At 39.2% G+C, this 25,277-nt stretch overlaps 1 protein-coding gene across 1 annotated transcript in view; it reads right to left on the bottom strand.

Moving 5' to 3' along the window:
• Window positions 1–25,277, bottom strand: part of IFT81 (intraflagellar transport 81) — a 96,343-nt gene that overhangs the window by 26,376 nt on the left and 44,690 nt on the right. The window contains exon 12 of the mRNA XM_052654663.1: window positions 6,522–6,671. Coding sequence (XP_052510623.1) covers window positions 6,522–6,671 — 150 coding nt within the window. The remainder of the gene's footprint in view (window positions 1–6,521; window positions 6,672–25,277) is intronic.

Below are 25,277 nucleotides of genomic sequence, written 5' to 3'. Positions count from 1 at the left end.
TCTTGAATCACTGTGGATGGTGACTGCAGCTGTAAAATTAAAAGGCGTTTGCTCCTTGGAAGGAAACCTATGACAGACCTAGGCAGCGAATGAAAAAGCAGAGACATCACTTTGCCAACAAAGGTCCATAGAGTCAAAGCTATGATTTTTCCAGTAGTCATGTATGAATGTGAGAGTTGAACCTAAAGAAGGCTGAGTGCCAAAGAATTGATGCTTTCGAATTGTGGTGCTGAAGAAGACTCTTAAGAGTCCTTGGCCTGCAAGGAGATCAAACCAGTCAATCCTAAAGGAAATCAACCTTGAATATTCACTGGATGGACTGATGCTGAAGCTAAAGCTCTAATACTTTAGCCACCTGATGCAAAGAGCTGACTCATTGGAAAAGACTCTGATGCTGGGAAAGACTGAAGACAAAAGGAGATGGGGGTGGCAGAGAATGGATGGTTAGATAGCATCACTGACTCAATGGAGATGAACCTGAGGAAGCTTTGGGAGAAAGTGAAGGACAGGGAAGCCTGGTGTTCTGCAGTCAATGAGCAAGACACAGCTTAGAAACTGAACAAGAACACAGTTCTAGGCACCAGATATACTGCAATGAAAAAAAGAAAAAACCAGGGAAAAAAATCCCTTCCCTCACAGAGCTAACTTCTAGTGAGAGCAAATGGGCAATAGGTAAACAACTAAAATATATACAGTGTGAGGGAAGAGTAGGGTTGGAATCTTAAGTAACAAGGGGGTTAGATAAGGTCTCCCTGAGAAGATGACACCTAAGTGAAGCTCTGAAGAAAGTGAGGGAGCAAGTCATAGAGATACCCAGGGGATCAACAAGAGCAAAAGACATGAGGTAGGTACGTACTTGGGGACTTCCCAGGTAGCACAGCGGTAAAGAATCCGCCTGCCAATGCAGGAGACATAGGTTCAATCCCTGGGTTGGGAAGATCCCCTGGAGTAGGAAATGGCAATCTACTCCAGTATACTTGCCTGGGAAATCCCCCAGACAGAGGAGCCTGGTGAACTACAGTCCTTGGGGTCACAGTCCTGGGGACCGGGGGACTAAAATCTTGGACACAACTGAGAACAGCCCAGCACAGGAGCATGCTTGGCCCTTTCAATAAACAACTAGATGGGTTGGCGGGGGTGGGGGGGGGGGGAGCTTAAAACAGAGGTGGAGATAGGGGAGGGATCATATAGGACTTAGCTGGTTAGCTGAGACAGTATCAGTTTACATCTATTGTCCTTTGCATTCTGAAAAGTGTCCTAATTTTGATGATAAATTATAGTGTTGTGTTTTAGGCCAGTGAAAGAGCTTGGACTTTAAATAGAAAGGGAGACTTGTTAGAAGGTTCAGAGTAAAGGAGTTTTTTAGTGAAAACTTTAACATCTATGCTGACTGAGATCAATCTATAGAGGGACAAGGGGAGGGGCAGAGAAATCAGTCAGAAGACAATTCCAATAATTCAAGTTAGAGATGATGGTAGTATGAAGCATATGAGGGCAACAGAGGTGATGAGAAGTGGTTCTGTATATATTTTGAAGATAGATCCAACAAGACGTGTGTGTATATACATATAAACATATAATTTCTGGCTGCACTGGGTCTTTGTTGCTGCGCCTGGGCTTTCTCTAAGTTGCGGCAAGCCGGGGCTACTCTCCAGTTGTGGTATGCGGGCTTCTCTTATTGTGAAGCACAGGTTCTACGGCATGTGGGCTTCAGCAGCTGCAGCACAAAGGCTCAGTAGTTACGGCTCGCAGGCTCTAGAGCTCGAACTCAGTAGTTGTGGCACATGGGCTTAGCTGCTCTGTGGCATGTGGGATCTTAGTTCCCAGACCAGGGATTGAATCCAAGTTCCCTGCATTGACATGTGAATTCTCAACCACTGGACTGCCAGGGAAGTCCCTCCCAGAAGATATTATGACAGGTTAGGATGTGAAGGAAAGTGAGGGGTAAAGATGACTCCAGGGGGTTTTGGCCTGAAGAACTGAGAGAATGGAGTTGCTATTTGTTGAGATGAGGAAGACTCAGGAGGACAGGTGAGGGAGTAGTGAAGGTCAGAATTTTAAGTTTGGACGTGTTGAAAAAAAATCTATACTCTCTAGTAGAAATCCAATAGACAGTTCAAGATGTTACATGCACAAGATTGGAATTTGAGAAGCGATCTAGGCTGGAGATACAAATTTGTGAGTTGTCTGCACAGACAATGTCTTTAAAGCCATGAGAGAATAAGATCACCAAGGGACTGAGGGCAGAGAAGAGATCCAAGGCCTGGGGGACTCCGACATCTAGGCTTTGAAGAAGTGGGAAGAAATCAGCCATGGAGTAGGAACAGTAGTGTTAGTAAAGAAAAACAAGGAGAGTGTAGTGTGCTAGAAGACAAGTAAAGAACAATTTTACAGGAAGAGGGAGTTATCTATCATGTCAAACAAACACTGCCAATAGGAAGGGAACTATAATAAATTCATATGGACTAATCTCAGGATACCTGCAGTGGATACTGTGGGTGCTCTGCCCTGATCTGCTTACTGTGTCAGTGTACCCAGCCCCTACATCTTGTGAGAATTGGTATTTTGATGGTTTACAGTTGTCCCTTCCTCAAGGTGTACCCTTGGCTGAATAGGAACTGTGTCACACAGTGGAGTGGTAAGAGGATCCACAGCAAATGACTGACTGATACAGGGGCCCAAAGCGGGCAGCCCTCTTGCCTAAAGATGAGACCAACTTTGTGATGCAACTTATGCTCCAGAGCTCCTTGTGCAATCAGAATGAAACTGGACTCCAACTGAATTTACTTCTTCCTCTTTGCTTCATCCTGGTTCCTTCCCTTCCTTCCTCCTAAGAGCACTCACTGAATTAATCATGTAAGAAGAACAAGAATTCTTGTTTCAGATTCTGCTTCTAGAGAACCTGGTCAAACCTGGCTTCTAGGGTTGGATCACTCACTGGATGAACGAGGCAGAGGGCCTTCTGATTGGGGGCAAGTAGAGTAATAGTCTTGGGCATGTTATAGCAGTACAATTGTTAAGACTTGTCAACTAGGGCAGAAAATAGGTGGAAGGAATTAGAGTGGTCATAACAATGGATTGCCTGAATCTCCTTCAAGAGTTTGCTGAGAGGAACAAAGCTGGATGACAGCCATTACTGCTGGCCCTCTGTCTCCACCATCATGCTCATACCAAGGCCATGCTTCCCCCAGGCTGTTATCAGCGGCTAACCCATTCCCTCCTGACAGGGAACTCCTCTTACTGGTGATTGGCTCAGGAACTCCCCATCTTCCTAACCAAAATGTCCTTAAAATATCCTATAGCCTGAGGTTCTTCCTCCCCAATCTTCCTTCCTCCTTCTTCCTTCATAGATATCAGACTTGCATTAGAGCCTAACATCTTTCCCTGCCTCCTCCTGCCCAACTCCCTCTACCCTTCACAAATACTTCCTTCATAAATCTCTTGTACATTTAAACCAATCTGGATGATGCTTCTTGGAGGACCTGAACTATCACAGGAAGGTACTAGCTGGTGCGATGTTGCTGGTATTTGAGAAGCATAAATAAACAGTCACTGTAAGACTATGAAATCTGGGTGGCTGTTGCTAAGCTCAACTGACAGGCTCAAATCCATTAATCAGTGATTTAATGCAAAGCAATAAGGTCAGAGAACTTCCTTAGAAGGTTTAAAGAAACCCTCATTTCCTATGGCTACAGAGCAGAGGAAGCTGAAAACAAGGGACAGGACTTAATCCTGGCAAAACTTCATAGAAGGCTGACTATATCCCATGTCAAAGTCAGGGCTGTGATAGGGAAGAGAATGTGTGCTGAGTATGAAAGGTGGATAGATTCACTTGAGAATCTTAAAACCCCAGATTATCTTGTATCCTCTGGGAAGTGACAAATGGCTTAGCTTGTTGGTCAGGGGCCTGGAGGAAACAAGAGAGCAAGACTGAATGACCAGGGACAAGGAGGTCTGGGGAGAAGGCATGTGGACCAAGCTATAAGAATTAACACTAAGTGTGAAGATCTCTTCATCACATGTATATACCTACTTGAGAATGCCCACAACAGAAGAGGCACAACTTTAGGCTCTGTGAGTATAAATGTTCTAATTTCCAGGATAGGCATGCTTTTACCAGAAGGCACACTGACAGGCCCTCTAAACTTAATCCTCTGGCCACCATCCTGTCGCATGGGCTCCTCATGCCTAAAGACCAGTGGGCGAAAAAAGGAGTGATTTACTGGCAGGATACCTTAAGGCTATACTGATGTTGCTATTAATGGGGGACAGATAGGAATATATTTGGCATTCATGTGATCCATTATGGCATATCTTGGTACTCTCCTGCCCAGTTTTACCAGTAAATGGGTAGGTTTAGCAACCACAGCCTGAGAAGGGCATTGTTACTAGAATCTCATAGCTCTGAGGAATAAGGGACTGAGTCATCCCACCAAGTAAGTCATCTAGACCACTGGAGGTACTAGCTAAAGGTGTGGGGAATCTAGGATGGATGGTAGAGGAAGGAGATACTGAGTATGAGTTATGTCTTTGGGACCAAATGCAGCAAAGAGAGTTTTAACTTGTCCCACTAACTCTCCTAAATTGTCCTAGAAATTTTGACCAACTGTAATCCTATGGAAGAAATACCAGGATGGAGTGACTTTAACATGAGAAACAAGCAGATCTCAGTGCAAGGGACTGGTTATAGAGGATGTTGTTGGTGCGCCACTCAGACCTCATCTGCAAGCTGCTAGAGTGCTGCAAGAGTGCTGATTGCTAATGCCTCACAGCTGCCCCTTCTTCAGAACATGCCCTTGGCCCAATGGGAGCTGCCTCATCTAGGCCTCATCACCCTACCACAGCTGATGACTGACTGATACGGGAGTATAAAAGGCCAGACCCCTCACCTCAAGGTGGAATCAACTCCATGGTACAATCTGTGCCCAAATGTTCCTCACAGGATCAAAATGAAGCTGTTTTCAGTCAAGAATACACCCTTCATATGTATACCTATGGCTGATTCATGTTGATGTATGGCAGAAACCAACACAGTATTGTAAAACAATTATCCTCTAATTAAAAATAAAATTAAAAAATACACCCTTGTTTGGCTTTTTTCTACTGCTCCACTTGTCTCCCTCATTCCCTTTTTTCTGAAGGTACTCCCTCCCTCAGAAAATCACTTGTACCAAGTATTCCCTCCTCAGGCTCTGCTTCTAAGCTTAAGGAAAGATGTACAGCAAAAACTGATGGAATGAAAAAGAGAAAGATCATAGATATTGTAAAACATCTTTCTCAATAATTGATGGGAAAAGCAGATGAAAATGTCAATAGAAACACAGAAGATTTGAGTATCGTGGTTAACATACTGGACTGAATTGACATATATGGAACACCATCCTCAACATAATATATATTCTTTCCAACTGTGCATGGAACAATGATCAATATAGACCACATGCCAGGCCATAATGCAACACTCAAAATTTTCAAAGAACTGAAATCACAGAGTATGTTCTTTGGTCATAGCAGAAATAAACTAGAAATCAATAACAGAAAGGTAACTAGAAAATCCCCAAATGTTTGGTTTTAAGCAGTAACCATAGGTCAAAGAAATCACAATGAAAATTAGAAAATATTTTGAAGTGAGCAATAATACAGTTGCTACGTATCAATTTTAAGTTACTGCTGTTAGAACCTATGTTTGATGTACTGTAAATGTTCAATCTTCAGTTCCCTAGAAGTAAACAATATTCAACAGCATGAGACAGAAAAGTTCATATTGCCAGCTAACCACAACTGGTTGAAATTTCGTTAACCTCTAACAGATTATTGCTTGCTGGTAAGTCAACATCCAACCTACTTCAGTATTCTTGCCTGGAGGATTCCATGGACAGCAAGCCTGGCAGGCTACAGTCCATGGGGTTGCAAAGAGTCAGATATGACTGAAGCAACTTAGCATGCATGCATGCCAGCCAACATCATATGATGACATAATTTCCACATGGGTGAAAGAAAAAAAAAAAAGCCAAATTAAGAAAGCTCAGAGAAACTGGTACCCACAACAAGAACAGCTTTGTTGCTAGAGAGATTTCTCTGGCTTGAACTTTTTTTGACAACCAAGGCACAAATATATAGGGAACCAAGCCTGCAGGCAAACTTCCATATAGAATCTTCCCTGAATATATCTTTCCACAGCTCCATGGAAGTAGATTTCTGCCTAGTAGGCCATGATAAATAAATAAATTACAGTCAATCTCCTGGTATGATTACTTTTGTTATATTAGTTAGCTATCCAAAAGAAAAAGCTACTTGGAATTCAACTTCTATTAATTATCCCAAAGTCCAGCACACATAAAAAAACACTCATTGTTACAGTAAAGTACATGAATCAGCTTATAGGTCACCTTTATAATTAACCAGAAAAAATGAATAATTTTATGGTTTTTCTAATAAAAACAATGACTTCAGTATGAAGCTACAACTTATAAACCTCTAGGCATTTGTACTTTTAGAACCTCAATATAATTCTGTATTACCAGTTGATGTTGAATATTTTCATGACGTTGCTTAAGAAGTTCTTCTGTCCTCTGCAAGAGACCGAATTCAGCTTTAAATTCGGCTATTATTTGATGCTTCTTTTTGAAAACTGTACTTTTGCTTCGAAGTTTACTGACATATCGCTTGAACTGCAAAAGAACACAAGTGTAGTTTAATAAGTAGAAAAGTAGTTGCTAAATATTATATATAACCTCAATGTATTACAAGCATTTTCTTTTCTACTGTCCAACATGTGTGTCACAAATACAGAACAATAACTTAGTTTTATTAAAAACTTGGAAAAACTAACTGCTCAATTAAAATACTTTGTGTACATTTTGATTTTTTGGACCCATTAAATACTGTAAATCCTTATATAAAAGCATTCATTGTGAGCTTTATAATAAAGATTTGGAAAACAGCAACTTCAATCCTATACAAGTTAAAAAAGTTAAGAAGAAGAACAAAAAAGTGGAAGACCAATTCTGGCTATGGTTTTATCATTTTATCTCTTATGTACTGTACTATTTTGGTGACCCTGGATCTACTGGGATTATTATAACCAAGCAGAACGGTCAACATTTGCAGTTACCATTTATCATTTAAGAAAGGTACTGTGACCATATACCCTAAGAAGCATCTGAAACTCATCCCAAATGTTCAAAAGCTAAAAATACTCCAAATTAGTGGGAACTCATAGTTGCTTAATTCAGCTGCTGATCTACTAATAATTGTAACTACTCTAATGGAAAGACCCCATTATTAAACAATACCAACTAGAGTTTGGAAAAGCACATGAAATGAATACTTAAAGGAATTTATTTATCAAGTACTGCTGCTGCTGCTGCTGCGAAGTCACTTCAGTTGTGTCCGACTCTGTGCAACCCCATAGACGGCAGCCCACCGGGCTATCCCGTCCCTGGGATTCTCCAGGCAAGAACACTGGAGTGGGTTGCCATTTCCTTTTCCAATGTATCAAAATGAAAAGTGAAAGTGAAGTCACTCAGTCGTGTCCGACCCTCAGCGACCCCATGGACTGCAGCCTTCCACTTATTAACTATTACATACGCACTGGGCAGACACTGAGAATACAACTCTAAACAAGATACACATCCTGCCCTTAACAAGCTTAAGAAATAGTGGGGAAAATAAACACTGAACTAATGTTCACAACCACAGTGAACATTATGAAACAGTGAAGGGGCCCTGAAAATAAATAACAGGAGTTTAACCTGGGTTGGGACCAAGGTAGAAAAAGTAGTGGGGAGGGGGGTGTTGGAATTTTAGAGAGGTGAGTTATGACAAATTTCTCAAAAATAATTTAAGCAAGACTGAAGTAGCAGGAGTATGTTAGAAGAAGGAGAAAGAAGCAAGGAAGAGCATTCTAAGTAGTAGAAACAGCAGAGGTAAAGGTCCTGAGGCACTGGCTCATTAAAAGTATTGCTCAACATAAGAGACAAATGTGAAAATTTTCTGGTATTTCTAAAACAGAACAGAATGCTTTTAAAAATCACTTTCTCTTATGCACCACTAGTACTAAGAATTTTCAGATTTTTTTTACTACATAAAATAATTTTTCTGCTCCAACCTTTTAACTACATTCTTTTAAAAATGTCCATACTGAGAATCTGGCCTATTATACTTAAATGCATCACTTCAAAACAAAAGTAAATCTCCTATTACCTATAATGTGAAAATTCTTTAATAATCTTAAACTTTTTAATGCCCAGTTCTTTATAAGGATAATTAGGGAGGTAATAAATAATTTTATAAGTAATAAAAGTAAATGAATGTATTACTGAAGCTTTAGAAAACAGAAAAAAAGGAAAATTCATTCAAAGCCACTATTTAATGCAAGCTCTATGACCATGTGGTATTTTACCTCCTAAAAATAGGCTAAATCTAAGGTCAGTAATTCTCTTGGGTTGGTTCAAAAGTTAGTTTGGGTTTTTCTGTAGGATGTTACGGAAAAATCCAAACAAACTTTTTGGCCAACCCAATAAACTGTAAGGCAGCAAAACAGGAAGGAGAACGTTTCTAAAATATAGGGTTTTTTTTTCTTTAAAGACTTGATTGATTCCTGAATACACAAAGAAAGTCCTTAAAACCCATAAGATTAAAAATTCTTCACATAAAAAGAACCCACTAATTCATCGTTTAGACATCTTTTTAAATGACTTAAACTTTGAAAGAAATGATGAACACATTGTGATTTAGAAGAAGGAAGTTCAAAATATTTCTCTATCCATGACTGAGTTAGTTTTAATATTAAGGAATCTAGCCCACACACAGCAAAATTATCAATGGCTGGATTACAGAAACTGTTTAAAAAAATTTAAGTCAGACCAATATACCTAGAATCTAATAACTTGCAACTTTTCCTTTAAAAGAATAAATGTGTAAGCCTGACACAACCACAGATTCAGAATCCTCAGAGTAACTATATGTTCTATTAAAAGTGTCCTGGGCAAAGTGCCCAAAATGAAATCAATCCTGTTCATCTGCTATCCTCTGTATTATCTAGGCCAATCTTCCCTTTCTCTGTCTTGCTGTGCTCTGGAACTATTTTTAAAAGCTAAAAGCTATAAATGTTTTGTGAAAGAACAAACCTACTGATTACTCAATGTGCTCTATGCTGATTGGTTATTTGACATTCACTGGACAAACTACCTAGGGGAAAGGTAGTCAGGGTCAGATAAATAACAAGGATTTACTATAGCACAGGGATATATTGAATATATCTTGTAATAACCTATGATGGAAAAGAATCTGAAAATATGTATGTAACTGAATCATTCTGCTATACAACAAACTAACACTGAAACTAACAACTCTGCTTCAATTTAAGAAAAGAATAAAATGCTCAATTAATGGAGCCCTTACTTCATAATGTAAAAAATCAATACCAACTGGATTATATAGACTTAAATTTGAAAACGAGAACTAAAAATCTAGAATATAGGAAAATATCACTATGATTATTGAGATAGGAAAGGATTTCTGAAAATGGATGTTGATAAACTTGACTGCTAAAATTCAGAACTTCTGTTCATCAAAATATATATTAGGAGTTTAAGAATATAAATCACAAGTTGGGAAGAATATATTTGTAACATGTTAATCCAATAAAGAATTTAATCCAAAAATACATAAATTAAACCCACAAATCAATGAGAGAAAGGCAAATAACCCAATAGAAAAATGGATAAAATACTTGAATAGTCACTTCATAGAAAGGAAAACCTAAAGTGGCCAATAAGCATATTAAAAGATGTCTGACCTCATTTATAATCAGTGATGCAAATTAAAACCATAGTAAGATACCATTATTATGCCCATCTGAGTAGTAGAAATAAAAAGCCCTTCCATACTAAGCGTTGTTGAAGATGTGGAGGAAGTAGAACACCTATACACCACTGAGAGTGAGGGATATAAATTTGGAATAATAATTTGTAAGTCAACTAGGCATAGCTACTAAGGTTGACCATGTACCTCCCATCTACCACCAAGGCCCACAAACAGCAGGGTTTCTCACACTTATCTATGGTGATTAACCAGTTTTTCAAACTTTCTAATTGTTTGTGAACTGGATACTCTTATAAAATAATAACAATGTTTATACCGTATCAAATCTATCAGATCAGTTCAGTTCAGTCACTCAGTCATGTCCGACTCTTTATAACCCCATGAACTGCAGCATGCCAGGCCTCCCTGTCCATTACCAATTCCTGGAGTTTACCCAAACTCATGTCCATTGAGTCGGTGATACCATCCAACCATCTCATTCTCTGTCGTCCCCTTCTCCTCCTGCCTTCAATCTTTCCCAGCATCAGGGTCTTTTCAAATGTGTTAGCTCTTCACATCAGGTGGCCAAAGAATTGGTGTTTCAGCTTCAACATCTGTCCTTCCAATGAACACCCAGGACTGATCTCCTTTAGCATGGACTGGCTGGATCTCCCTGCTGTCCAAGGGACTCTCAAAAGTCTTCTCCAACACCACAGTTCAAAAGCATCAATTCTTCTGCACCCAGCTTTCTTTATAGTCCAGCTCTCACATCCATACATGACTACTGGAAATTCCATAGCCTTGACTAGACAGAACTTTGTTGACAAAGTAATGTCTCTGCTTTTTAATATGTGGTCTAGGTTGGTCATACCTTTCCTTCCAAGTAGTAAGCGTCTTTTAATTTCATGGCTACAATCACCACCTGCAGTGATTTTGGAGCCCCCAAAAATAAAGTCTGACACTGTTTCCACTGTTTCCCCATCTATTTGCCATGAAGTGATGGGACCAGATGCCATGATCTTCATTTCTTGAATGTTGAGCTTTAAGCCAACTTTTTCACTCTCCTCTTTCACTTTCATCAAGAGGCTCTTTAGTTCTTCACTTTCTGCCATAAGGGTGGTGACATCTCCATATCTGAGGTTATTGATATTTCTCCCGGCAATCTTGATTCCAGCTTGTGCTTCATCCAGCCCAGTGGTTCTCATGATGTACTCTGCACAGAAGTTAAATAAGCAGGGTGACAATATACAGCCTTGATGTACTCCTTTTCCTATTTGGAACCAGTCTGTTGTTCCATGTCCAGTTCTAACTGTTGCTTCCTGACCTGCATATAGGTTTCTCAAGAGGCAGGTCAGGTGGTCTGGTATTCCCATCTCTTTCAGAATTTTCCACAGTTCGTTGTGATCCACACAGTCATAGGATTTAGCATAGTCAATAAAGCAGAAATATATGTTTTTCTGGAACTCTCTTGCTTTTCTCATGATCCAGTGGATGTTGGCAATTTGATCTCTGGTTCTTCTGCCTTTTCTAAGACCAGCTTGAACATCTGGAAGTTCATGGTTCACGTACTGCTGAAGCCTGGCTTGGAGAATTTTGAGCATTACTTTACTAGCATGTGAGATGAGTGCAATTGTGCGGTAGTTTGAGCATTCTTTGGCATTGCCTTTCTTTAGGATTGGAATGAAAACTGACCTTTTCCAGTCCTGTGGCCACTGCTGAGTTTTCCAAATTTGCTGGCATATTGAGTGCAGCACTTTCACAGCATCATCTTTCAGGATTTGAAATAGCTCAACTGGAATTCCATCACCTCCACTAGCTTTGTTCATAGTGATGCTTCCTAAGGTCCATTTGACTTCACATTCTAGTATGTCTGGCTCTAGGTGAGTGATCACACCATCGTGATTATCTAGGTCGTGAAGCTCTTATTTGTACAGTTCTTCTGTGTATTCTTGCCACCTCTTCTTAATATCTTCTGCTTCTGTCAGGTCCGTACCATTTCTGTCCTTTATCGAGCCCATCTTTGCATGAAATGTTCCCTTGGTATCTCTAATTTTCTTGAAGAGATCTCTAGTCTTCCCCATCTATTGTTTTCCTCTATTTCTTTGCACTGATCACTGAGGAAGGCTTTCTTCTCTCTCCTTGCTATTCTTTGGAACTCTCCATTCAAATGGGTATATCTTTCCTTTTCTGCTTTGCTTTTCGCTTCTCTTCTTCTCACAGCTATTTGTAAGGCCTCCTCAGACAGCCATCTACTTTTTTGCATTTCTTTTTCTTGGGGATGGTCTTGATCTCCTGTACAATGTCAGGAACCTCTGTCCATAGTTCATCAGGCACTCTATCAGATCTAGTCCCTTAAATCTATTTCTCTCTTCCACTGTATAATCATAAGGGATTTGATTTAGGTCATACCTGAATGGTCTAGTGGTTTTCCGCACTTTCTTCAATCTAAGTCTGAATTTGGCAATAAGGAGTTCATGATCTGAGCCACAGTCAGCTCCCGGTCTTGTTTTTGTGACTGTATAGAGCTTCTCCATCTTTGGCTGCATGAAAAGTATATAATCAATCTGATTTTGGTGTTGACCATCTAGTGATGTCCATGTGTAAAGTCTTCTCTTGTGTTGTTGGAAGAGGGTGTTTGCTATGACCAGTACATTCTCTGGGCAAAACTTTATTAGCCTTGCCCTGCTTCATTCCGTACTCCAAGGCCAAATTTGCCTGTTACTCCAGGTGTTTCTTGACTTCCTATTTAGATGTTCTTAAATGCTTCCTCCTAATTTACATGGTTGTGGATTAGTAACTAACCGTTTGTGTACTAGAACAGGTCTTCAGACCACACTTTGAGAAGCACTGCTCCAGAGCAGGTCTTCCTAAATGGGGTGTGCTCCAGGACACTCATGTGGCACAAACAGTACAGGTGTGCCCACATATTAATCCACTTAGACTCTGCAGCAGCTGGGCAAGATATTATAAAGAATTCCCAGGCCAGTAATCCTCAGCTATAAGCAGCCTTGTCCTTTTATCTCAGTATGCTAAACAGTAACTATTTACTTTAAGTGCCATGTTGTGAAAAAAGTTAGGAAACACTACCCTCCAAAAATCCTTGCTCATAGTCACAGGGAAACATACATAATAATATTGATAGAAACCTGCAATAGCAAAAAGTCAGAAAAAATGCCATAACTAATTGTTTTATATTCATACAATATAGTATACACAATCAAAATAAACAATTATAGGTTCAAGAAATAATGTAGAACCAAAAAAGCAAGTTACAGAATAAACAGAGAATGCTCCCATTAGCAGTATTGCTTAGGAAACTAAATAATATACTGTTTAGGGATACAAATGGGTGGTCAAACAGTAAATAAAAATCACAGAAGGATAAAAACCTAACTCATGATGGAGTATCCTCTGAGAGGGGTGGAAACTGGATGGGATAAAGTGAAGTCACTCAGTCGTGTTCGACTCTTAGCAACCCCATGGACTGCAGCCCACCAAGATCCTCTGTCCATGGGGTTTTCCAGGCAAGAGTACTGGAGTGGGGTGCCATTGCCTTCTCCGAGACCTCCTACTACTCCTGTTTAATTCCAACCTCTACAGAGGAATGCTGGGGTCACCTCCCTGTGCCGATGGTGCCTAGGAAGGGAAGCGTTTTGTCCACAGTCACATCACTCCTTACCCCCGTCTCCTGACTGTGAGGCCAGAGTCCTGCTACGGGGACAGTCAGGAAAGCTCTGAGGCCCCTTTGACAGCTCCAACAATGGTTTCCCCCCCATTCCTGTGAGAAACAGGTAGAAAAAAGATCTTTTCACTTGTTCTTATTCTTAAGTAGGTTTCACCAAGATCTGTGATCTTTCTCAGAAGACAATCTAGGTGTTGCAGAGAGGAAAGAGAGCATGTGATGTTTGCAAAGTGTCTGTGAGAAGTTCCTCTCTATCAAGAGGTTATGCTTGCTTGCTTTTCTTTTCTGGGTGTTTTTATTAAGGAATGGCAACACATTTAAATGTCCCTTTGCTTAGATTGTCCCCAGCTGTCAGTACTGTCTACAGTGTCTGCTTGGAGGAAAGCAGTAAACAGGGTCAGAAGCTCACCCAGCTCTGGAATGATGGCCCCAGCCAAGCCTGGCCACAGGGGTAGGAACCCTAGATGGCTGCCTCCACCCAGAGAACGGGAACCCTGAACTCCTCTGAGCAGTGAAGATACCTGCTTCAGGCTGTAGGCAGGGATAATGTAGGGGCACAAAAGCAATCTCAAAAGTGTTGTTTTTTTAAGCTGAGTAATAAAAGTATGTGCTTAGTCACTCAGGCGTGTCCAACTATTTGCAACCCCATGGACTGTAGCCTGCCAGGCTCCTCTGTCCCTGTCCTTTTCATACTGTTTGTGGGGTTCTCAAGGCAAGAATACTGAAGTGGTTTGCCACTTCTCCAGTGGATCACATTTTGTCAGAACTCTCTACCATGACCCATCCATCTTGGGTGTCCCTACATGGCTTGTCTTATAGTTTCATTGAGAGAGACAAAGCTGTGATCCATGTAATCAGTTTGGTTAGTTTTCTGTGATTGTGGTTTTCATTCTGTCTGTCCTCTGATGGATAAGGATAAGAGGCTGGTGGAAGCTTCCTGGTGGGAAGGACTCACTGTGGGGGAATCTGGGCCTTGCTCTGATGGGTGGGGCCATGCTCAGTAAATCTTTAATCCAATTTTCTGTGGATGGGTAGGACTCTTTTCCCTCCTGTAGTTTGGCCTAAGGCCAAACTATGGTAGGGGTAATGGCAGTAATGGTAGTCCTCCTTCAACAGGACTTATGCCAGCATGCCCCAAGGTTCCCAGGACTGTTGTATTCAGTGCCACTGGCCCCACAGCAGGCCACTGTCGACCCATGCCTCTGCCGGAGACTGCTGGACACTCACAGGCTCAGTCTCTTGTGGGGTCACTGCTCCTTTCTCCTGAGTCCTGGTGTGCACAAAGTTTTGTTGGTGATGGACAGGGAAGCCTGGAGTGCTGCAGTCCATGGGGTTGCAAAGAGTCAGATATGACTGAACCACTGAACTGAACTGAGGCTCCTCTGTCCATGGGGATTCTCCAGGCAAGAATACTGGAGTGGGTTGCCATGCCCTCTTCCAGGGGCTCTTCCCAACCCAGGGACTGAACCCAGGTCTCCCACATGGCAGGCAGATTCTTCACTGTCTGAGCCATAAGGAATGCCTTTCATATACAACACGCACACACAAACTTTCACTACTCTTATTTAACATAATTTTTAAAAATTAAACATTTTGAAAGTAAATAAACATTAAACAATCAATCAAGAAGGTCCCAAATCTAACCAATGAGTTCCAGAAAACAACAGAAACAAAAAAGGTAGAAATAATACAAGAAAATTTTCCAAAACCAAAGAACAAAAGATTCTAAATTAGAAGAGCCAACAGAATGCACAGTTCAATGAAAGAAAGAGCTATACTTAAGTATACAATCTTAAAAATTTAGAAAACTAGAGATAAAGAGAGGATTCTAAAAGTTTCAAGAAGATGTAAATGACAATAATAACAATGAAAGATCATATCAAAGGACTGGGAATCAGAACAGCCTCAGATACCAACAATGAATACTAGCGAGTGTGCGCATACTCAGTTGCTTCAGTCATGTCCTACACTTTGGGACCCTTTGAACTGTAGCTGGCCAGTCTCTTCTGTCCATGGGATTCTGCAGGCAAGAATACTGGAGTGGGTTTCCATGCCCTCCTCCAGGGCATCTTCCCCACCCAGGGATCGAACCTCAGTCTCTTAGTCTCTTGCATTGGCAAGCAAATTCTTTATCACTGAGCCACCAGGAAACCCAAAGAATACCAGAAGACAATAGAATAATGCCTTCAAATTTCTCAGGGAAAAAGATTTTCAACCAGAATTCATTATTTAGTCAAATTATTGATCATGTATGAGGACGGAAAAAAGACAGTTTGAAACAAGCAAGATTCACAAAAACGTATTATCCATGTTCCTATTTTCAGGAACATTCTCTATTATAACAAGGAAATAAACCAAGAAAGAGAAGACTTGAGGTTTGGAAACAGGAGATCCAAAACAAAAGAGTGGTAAGAGAAATTTTCAGGATAACAACTGTGAAGCCTGAGATTACCATTGTATAGCAAGCCTAGAAATTAATTTTCCTACACTGGAACAGAAGAATGAGAGGGGCTCCAGAAAGAATTAGTCCCAAGGTTTAAGAAATATAATTACTAGAGTACTGTGGATGACCATAATGCCATATTAAGAGAAATTGTACAGTTCTACCAGAAGGTTTAGAGTTAGGTGAGTGATAGGTACTTAAAAAACTAACCAAACAAAAACAAAAAAATGAGGTCAGTATAAGAAGAGAAAAAAACAGAAGTGTACAAGAAAGGATATGTAATCATAATATGCTGTGTGGCTTAGCTATAAATAACATGTTTATATAATCATCATAATGTATATAGTAAATAGTGACATAACCAGAAATTATAATTATATTGGGAGACTATAAAGAACATAAGGATGGATATGGAGGGTATACAGGGAATGGAGAAAGTAGAGCTAAATCCTCATTTCCTATGGTTCAGTTCAGTTGCTCAGTCCTGTCCAACTCTTTGTGACCCCATGGACTGCAGCATGACAGACTTCCCTATCCATCACCAACTCCTGGAGCTTGCTCAAACTCATGTCCATTGAGTTGGTGATGCCATCCAACCATCTCATCCTCTGTTGTCCCCTTCTCCTCCTGCCTTCTATCCTTCCCAGAATCAGGGTCTTTTCCAGTGAGTCAGTTCTTCTCATCAGGTGGCCAAAGTATTGGAGTTTCAGCTTCAGCATCAGCACTTTCAATGAATATTCAGGACTGATTTCCCTTAGAATTGACTGGTTGGATCTCTTTGCATTCCAAGGGACTCTCAAGAGTTTTCTCCAACACAACATTTCAAAAGCATCAATTCTTTGGCTTTCAGCTTTCTTTTATAGGCCAACTCTCACATCCATACAAGACTACTGGAAAAACCATAGCTTTGACTAGACGGACCTTTGTCGGCAAAGTAATGTCTCTGCTGTCTAGGTTGGTCATAGCCTGTCCAAAATTTTTTTAAATATTAAGAAATATACAAAGAAATATCTTTGTTGTTTAGAAATACAAAGGTAAATATTAGAAGAAACAAGTAAAAGCATTAAAAGTGGTTGGAGGCATGACTTGGGAGCATGGAAGGGCATCATTATTTTCATTACAAGCTTTGTTTACTGTTGCACTTTTATGTGGCTGCACTGGGCCTTTACTGTAGCGGGCAGGCTCTCTCTGGCTGTGGTGAGTGGGGGCTACTCTCTAGCTGCAGTGTGTGGGCTTACTCTTGCAGAGCACTGGCTCTACAGTGCGTGGGCTCAGTAGTCATGGCGCATGGGCTTAGCTGCCCTGCAGCATGTGGGATCTTAGTTCCCAGACCAGGGATTGAACATGTGTCCCTTGCACTGGCAGGCAGATTCTTAGCCACTGGACCACCAGGGAGGTCCCCTGTTTTAGTTTTTAAACTACATATTTGTGTTACTCTAAAAAATTATAATGAAAAGAACACTCCACCTCAAAAAAGCCCATCAACAACAAAAACCTTACAGCTGATAGACTTTAATTTGAACAGACTTTGAGTATTAAAAATTAAATTTACTCATAATTCTGTTATAATGACTTATCTGGGCAAAAATTTATAAACTTATAAATTAATCACTAAAAGTCCTAGGAGAAGTACAACAGGGTCACGGAAGCAGTTCAGAGAATTGTCGAGATCATGGGCTTTGCAATCAGAGAAACAATTTCAAATCTTTGCTCCACCACTTAAAGTGACCTTGCTGCTACTGCTACTGCTAAGTCACTTCAGTCGTGTCCGACTCTGTGCAATTCCATAGATGGCAGCCTACCAGGCTCCCCTGTCCCTGGGATTCTCCAGGCAAGAACATTGGAGTGGGTTGCCATTTCCTTCTCCAATGCATGAAAGTGAAAAGTGAAAGTGGAGTCACTCAGTCGTGTCCAACTCCTCACGACCCCATGGACTGCAGCCCACCAGGCTCCTCTGCCCATGGGATTCTCCAGGCAAGAGTACTGGAGTGGGGTGCCATTGCCTTCGGGGAGGTATTTAAATAAGATCCATAAAATGGACTAATGTTCTATAAAATTGAATGATGGATAATGATTAATAATGTCTATCATTTTGTTTGAACTGCTACTAAGGCTGTAATTCCAATACTTTGGCCACCTGATGTGAAGAGCCGACTCACTGGAACAAACTCTGATGCTGGGAAACATTGAAGGCAAGAGAAAGGGGCAGCAGAGGATAACATGGTTAGATAGCATCACCGACTCAATGGACATGAATTTGAGCAAACTCTGGGAGATAGTGGACAGAGGAGCCTGGTATGCTGCAGCCCATGGGGTCACAAAGAATTGGACTTAGTGACTGAACAATAACAACAAAGATTACATGGAAGATGAGGTAATTTACTGTTCCTTTTAAACACTAAGGAACAAAGAAATGTCAAATAATTAGAAAGAACAGAAGAGTAAAGATCTAGGTGTGATATAGTGCTCTTTAGAAGTAAAACAGAACAATCACTACTGCAAGAAACCACAAATCTACATACTCTGAGTACAACTAAAATTTTTCTATGTATGTTTATAAACTAAGATTGGGAAAGAATGAAGAAATAAAGATAAATGTTGTGTGTTGGGTATGTAGGGTCATATGTGAATTCTTTGAGATTTATTTCTTAGATATTTAAAAATTAAAAATATTTTGAAGGAACTTTGGCATGAGATAAACAATAAATCCTTGGAACATTAAGGAAAAAGCTTTCAACAGTGCACTACATAGAGCAGGCCAATCAAGTCAATTTGTCATGAAAGTAAACTATAAAGATTGCCACTGTGCAGGAAGGCCCATTATAGCAGCTATTACTAATCATTTGGTCCAATACACAACTGTAATCTAAATTTGTCATCTATGAAAGAGCAGCCATCATTTCAGATGCTGAGATTAGTAAGATTAATGTTTTAATATTGCTAGATTCTGGCTTCAGGACCAATTTTACAGACTCAATTCCTTTGTGATAAAAATGGAATTTGGCAGATCTTCTTTCTCCTTTTGCCCATTTAATATGTTTTGGAACCTTTAATAGTAATGGTCAAAATCTGAGCAAGCTTTTTAAAAGGACAAGGCAGCTTATTTCCCTATGTATGTAATCATTTACAAATATTTTTCAAGCTTATCTGGAACTCAGAAGTATTACTGGATTCCAGATATCATTCTGGATATTTATGTGGAAACAAGAATCTCTGCTTATGTTGCAAATTTCCAACTCAATATCAGGCATGAAGCTATTTTCACAGTACTTAAGCTGTGAAGACGTTATAAGACAACAGTATAATAAGCACTTTATATGGTCAAGAATTACAAAGAGCTATTTTTTAACACTATTTCTCCTTTTACAGAGGAGAAAACTTATAGAGAAATTAAAACAACTCACTGAAGTTCAGAAAGTTAGAAAAAAACTGGATTAGAATGAATACTTGTGTCCTCAAATCCTGTTAGTGCACTATCCATGCTATTTTCCACTTCTTAATTAAATCACATCTTTGTCAGTTATTTTATCAAATGATGTTTAACCATAGAAAACTATAGAAATAGGCCCAAGAAAGTTATATGTGAGATGGATAACACCAACTGTTCAAGAGTAGAATGAATATGCCCAAATGGCCATAATTTTTTTGGCCACTTCTATTCTGTCTGAATTCAGACTTGCAGAAAACCTGATAAGGCCATCTTTTCAAGTCATACTTCATGTCATAAATCATTTGGATTCCCTGAAGTCTGGTATCAGAGTGGTTATTTGTTTTAAGTCAAGAAAAAAAATGTTTTTAAGCAACTTTTGTTTTCTGCTAAAATGTTAGTCTTCTGAAATCACTCATCATAACTAGCACAATATATAAATATAGACATACAAACACTATTCTAACCTTTTCCAACCTGTTAGTTTAATGTTTTCAACTTTAAATTAGAAAATCTCACTAAGCCAAGCATAAACAACATAATTACCTACATATGGTAGTGGATAGTTAAGTGCTGATTCTCTTGGGAGGGTCTATAATAAGCAATGTGATATATGCTAGTAGAAATCTGTCTTAATAGAAACTTGTGGCATAGGAATATCCATCTGGGAAACACAGTTAATCATACCATCCAAGGTCTCTGTGCTTCTATTATAAATCAAATCACCACCACACAGCTGTTACTATATCTCTAATGGGGTTTTCAACTGCTGTCCAAGCAGTTAACTCTCAAAAAAATTTTCTATGAAAAGTTTTCACATTTGGAGTTAAAGCTGTGGGATTACGTGGACTGCATATATAATAGCCTACCTTCTATTGTAGTGAAATGAGGCAAATTTATTTGATTCTGTTTTGTTCCATCTCCTGGGAAATTTTAGGGGCCTCAGGTCCTGCTATGAACTCTAAAGAGGGTAATGTGATTTGAAAGGTTCTAAAAATATCACAAGTTTGCCTGGACTCACTTAGAAGGGTGGATGATTCAATTACAAGTGTCAAAATTTGATTCCTAATTTTTCAGGATCTGACAGCTGCAGCTAATCTTGCCAGGATTCCCTTATCTTCATTGTGCTTCTCTTTGAAGTATTTAAAGAAGATTTCATAATCTTTGCAATTTAGCTCTAGGATTTCCGTCAGTAGCTGTAGAATGAGTCGGTTGGCTCTTTCTAAAGCTACTTATACATATTATTTGATCAAGCACATTTTTAAAGTAGCCATTAACTGCAAAACAGCTGACCTTCTTTTAATGGTTAGGGAAGAAAATATAATGAACTCTAAACCCGTACACCATAAACCAGGAGTGACCTTTCAATGCATGAAATGCCAATGGAAACTTAACCAAAGGTTCAGTTGTTGCTATAAAAAAGTTCAGATTCAAAAGGCATGTATTCATTTGAATGACAGCTCTGAGAAGGGTACTAGCACTGAATCACTGTGGCTAATTTTTTGTTTTACTTTTCAAATAATTAAAGCAGAGATTCAGAGATACCAAGGTGGCAAAGATGGTAAAGATTGGAAGCTATGTGGCACTACTACATTAGGTACAGCCTCTATTCTCTGCTCTTCCATCAGTGAGACAAAGTCACCAAGCTGATTATTGCCCATGAAAGGGTAAAGATCATATTTAACAAAAGAACTGACTGAGGACTACTGTATTAAATGGCAAATTTAGGTTTTTGGTCAGGTATTTAAAAATAACTTCATATAATAAACAACTATGGTTAGGATGAAGACTTCATAAAAATAATTTTTCTTATCAACTGAAGTGCCATGACATTTTAAAATATCAATTTTTTAATGAAAAAATCTGTATCTGGATTAGATCATACACTTCTATTCAGGTTTTCTACACATTTACCAAGTGTTTATTACATGCCAGCTATTAAGTAAATGGTGGCGAAAAAGAGATATGGCCCTGCCATAGTGGAGCTTACTGGTTTCTTAGAGGAGGCAGAAATTTAACAAGTGATCTAAAGTGAGCTGTATCCTAGAACATGGGCTTTGCAGGTGGCTCAGTGGTAAACAGTTGGCATGTCAATGCAGGAGACATGAGTTCAATCCCTGGGTTGGGAAGACCATGTGGAGGAGGACACTGCAACCCACTCCAGTATTCTGGCCTGGAGAATCCCATGTACAGTGGAGCCTGGAGGGCTATAGTCCATGAGGCTGCAAAGAGTTGAACATAACTTGAGTGATTGAGCATGCACATCTTAGAACACATGTGAACAGAGTGGTATGGGAATGTTGCAGGGCTGTGGGGTGTGAGCTGGGAAAATAATAACATGGTATGATTCCTGGGAGAGATGCTATTCCAGCTTTGTTATCTTAAAATCGTACTGATCACATCAACCTTTTATTGACAACTCAGACTTATAATTATGAACATTTACTATTATACTCTGCTCTAACACTTTTTAAGTCTCTTCTAACACTGAATTTTGCTTAAAGCAAGATAATTCTATGTAAACATTTTAATAGCACCTCAAACTATGGAAAACCAAGGTCACTTATTACTAAAATTCTGTTCCAATATATGAAGTTATCATAGCATGGAACAAGAGCAACAATTTGTACTTTATCATAAATTATATCTCAATAAAACTATTTGGAAAAAAAGGGGAGGAAACCCTCAGTGTGACAAAAGACAGCATATACAAAGTTCAGAGATAAATGACAGACTAGAACAATTATCCAGATTAACATCTAAAATCCAGGTAAAAATATGATAAAGAGATAAAAAAACATTCACTCCATTAGAAAAAAAATGAAGAAAGATAGTAAAAGGGCAAATGACAGAAGAAATATAAATGACCAAACATGTATGTGGACAGCTGTTCAATCTTAAGAGAAATGAAAATTAAAATATAATACTGTCAGAATGAAGGAAATTAAGAGAATGAGGATCAAGTGCTATTTTAAATAACAGAGGAAACAGATCCTTTTGTACATTCTTGGTTGGAATAAAAAAATTGTACATTCTATAGAACACAATATAGCAATTAAATTTTGTACATGACAATAATTATTATGACTGTAGTTTGTATTTATGAAGTACTTCCTATAAGCCAGCCACTATTGTATACTGCTTAGTTATATTAAATCATTTAGCCCTCACAGCCACCATACGAGGTGAGTACTATTATTGTCCCCACTTTACAGATAAAGAAACTGAGGCACAGAGCAGTTAGGTAACTACTGACATCAGCTGTTAGGTTGAACAGCTGAGAGATGGCAAAGCTGAGATCTGCACACAGGTGTTCTGCCTCCAGAGCTGATTTTCTAAACCTCTTAGAGAAAAGCCTCTTCATTTACTGACATGGAAAAATTTCTGACACATGTTATTAAAAATAAGTCACACAACACACACAGTACAATACCATTCACATTTTTTAAAACCCACAAAGCAGTATTATCCAATCTGTGTCTATCTCCAGAGAAAGGACTAAAAGGGTTTACAAAATTAGTAGCAGTGGTTTCTCTCTGACAAAGAGTCCAAAGACTGGAGGTAAAAGGTAATCAGTGGGGACTTCTGCTTTATGTGTACTGTTTGCTTTTCATTTCATGAAAATGTATTCAGATATTACTTGCACCTGATTTTCAAAATATTATTTTATTATTATTATTTTATATGCCTTGGAATAAATTGTACTTGATCATGGTGTATGATGTATACTATGTTGTTGAATTCAATTTGATTTGAAGATGGAAAAAGGTATTCGATGCAAATAGAAACAAAAGGAAAGTTGGGATAGCAACATTAATATCAGACAAAATAGACTTTAAAACAAAGAAAGAGGACATTACATAATGATAAAGGGATCAATCCAATAAGGAGATACAACAGTCATAGATGCATCCAAGACAGGAGAACCTAAATATCCAAAGCTAATATTAACAAACATGAAAGGAGAAACTGACAGTAACATGATAATTGTAGGGGACTTTACCACCCACCTACATCAATGGACAGATCATCTAGACAGAAATTTAATAAGGAAACACTGGCCTTAAATGACCCATTAGACCTGATGGATTTAATAGATCTAGCAAGAACATTCCATCCCAAAACAAGAGTAATACTAATCCATCTGAATCAGGGGTCCCCAACACAACCCCCAGGTTCAATGATTTGCTGGGAGAATTCACAGGACTCTGCATAAAATCATGCTCTTGGCCGTGCTTTATTACAGTGAAATGGTACAAAGCAAAACCAGCAAAAGGAAAAGGCACATGGGGTGAAGTCAGGAGGAAACCAGGGGCAAGCTTCCAAGAGTCTTCTCCCTTAATTCCTCCAACAAGGAGGTATAACAACACGTGTGAAATTCTGCCAACCAGAGAAGCTCATTAGAGACTCAGAGCCCAGAGTTTTTACTGGGGGCTGATCACGTAGGCATATTCTGCCTAGCCCATACCAAAATTCCAGACTCCAAGAAGGAAAGCAGGTGTTCAACATAAACCACACTCTTCGTACATATAGTTTAGGCACGTGAGCCAATCTTATCAAGGAATGGTGGGAATTCTTCTAAAATCCAACTTCCCAGACGCCAGCCAAGGGCCAATCTTGCAAGCAAGTTTTTCTAAAAATAGCAGATTTAGGTCCACTGTTTTAACTCTTTTCTGCAGATCCTTCCATAATCCTAGCTTTTTGTTCTCAGCTAATTCATAATGAATTCTTTCCATGAATGTTTCCAGACTTTTCATTTGTTCTGGTCACCTTCATGTGGACTCTGGCTTGATTATGTCTTTCTTAAAACATGAAGCCAAAAATGTAAAATAATATTCTAAGCATAATTTCACATAAATGAGATATTACATTTTTATTAACAGAGTATAATTAAAAAAATTTTTTTTCTTGGCCAAGCTAGGTAGCTTATGGGATTTTAGTTTCCCTACCAGTGATTGAATCTGGGGCCCTGGCAGTGACAGTACTGAGTCCTAACCACTGGACTGTCAGGGAATTCTCAGCATTTTGTTTTTTAAAGCCGCATTACAACTGGATGATTTTTTAAAAACTTTTTATTTTATATTGGAGTATAGCTGATTAACAGCTACAGTCCATAGGGTCACAAAGAGTTGAACACAACTGAAGCGACTGAGCATACACGCACAGCTGATTAACAGTATTGTGAGTCTCAGGTGGACAGCAAAGAGACTCAGTCATACATATACATGTATTCATTCTCCCCTAAACTCCCTTCCCATACAGGCTGCAACAACAACTAATGGATAATTTTTGAGCTGCAGATAAAACTCAGATTCTACATTATTATTATTTATAATCCCATTAATGACATTTTGTTTACTTAAGCACAAGTCTCCTAACTACCAAGATGACTTTGAATTACAATGCTATCACCTGTCTCAGACTGACTATTCCTTCTAGCTTCCTGCTATGTGAAAATTATTAAGGTTTCTGGAGCTAGACTGCTGCTGCTGCTGCTAAGTCACTTCAGTTGTGTCCAACTCTGTGCGACCCCATAGACAACAGCCCACCAGGCTCCTTTGTCCCTGGGATTCTCCAGGCAAGAATACTAGAGTGAATTGCCATTTCCTTCTCCAATGCATGCATGCATGCTAAGCCACTTCAGTCATGTCTGACTCTGTGCGACCTACCTCAATTCAAATCATGGTGCCACAACTTACTAGCAATATGACCTTGGATAAGTGAGCCTAAGCCCTCTGTGTGCTGGTTTCTTTATCTGTAAAACCTAGGAATAATAATCATACCTATCTCATAGAGTTGTTCAGTGAAACAAATGAGATAATGTATATAATAAACCTACTATAGTGTCTGGCACATTCAATTACATAATAAACATTATTAATCTAAATTATTGATGAGAATAATAAGCAGGTTAGGAT

Source organism: Budorcas taxicolor, chromosome 17 (assembly GCF_023091745.1).
Source record: "Budorcas taxicolor isolate Tak-1 chromosome 17, Takin1.1, whole genome shotgun sequence".
Lineage (NCBI taxonomy): Eukaryota > Metazoa > Chordata > Mammalia > Artiodactyla > Bovidae > Budorcas > Budorcas taxicolor.
Note: the sequence above shows the minus strand (reverse complement) of the source record. Positions and strands in the feature narration are given on the sequence as shown.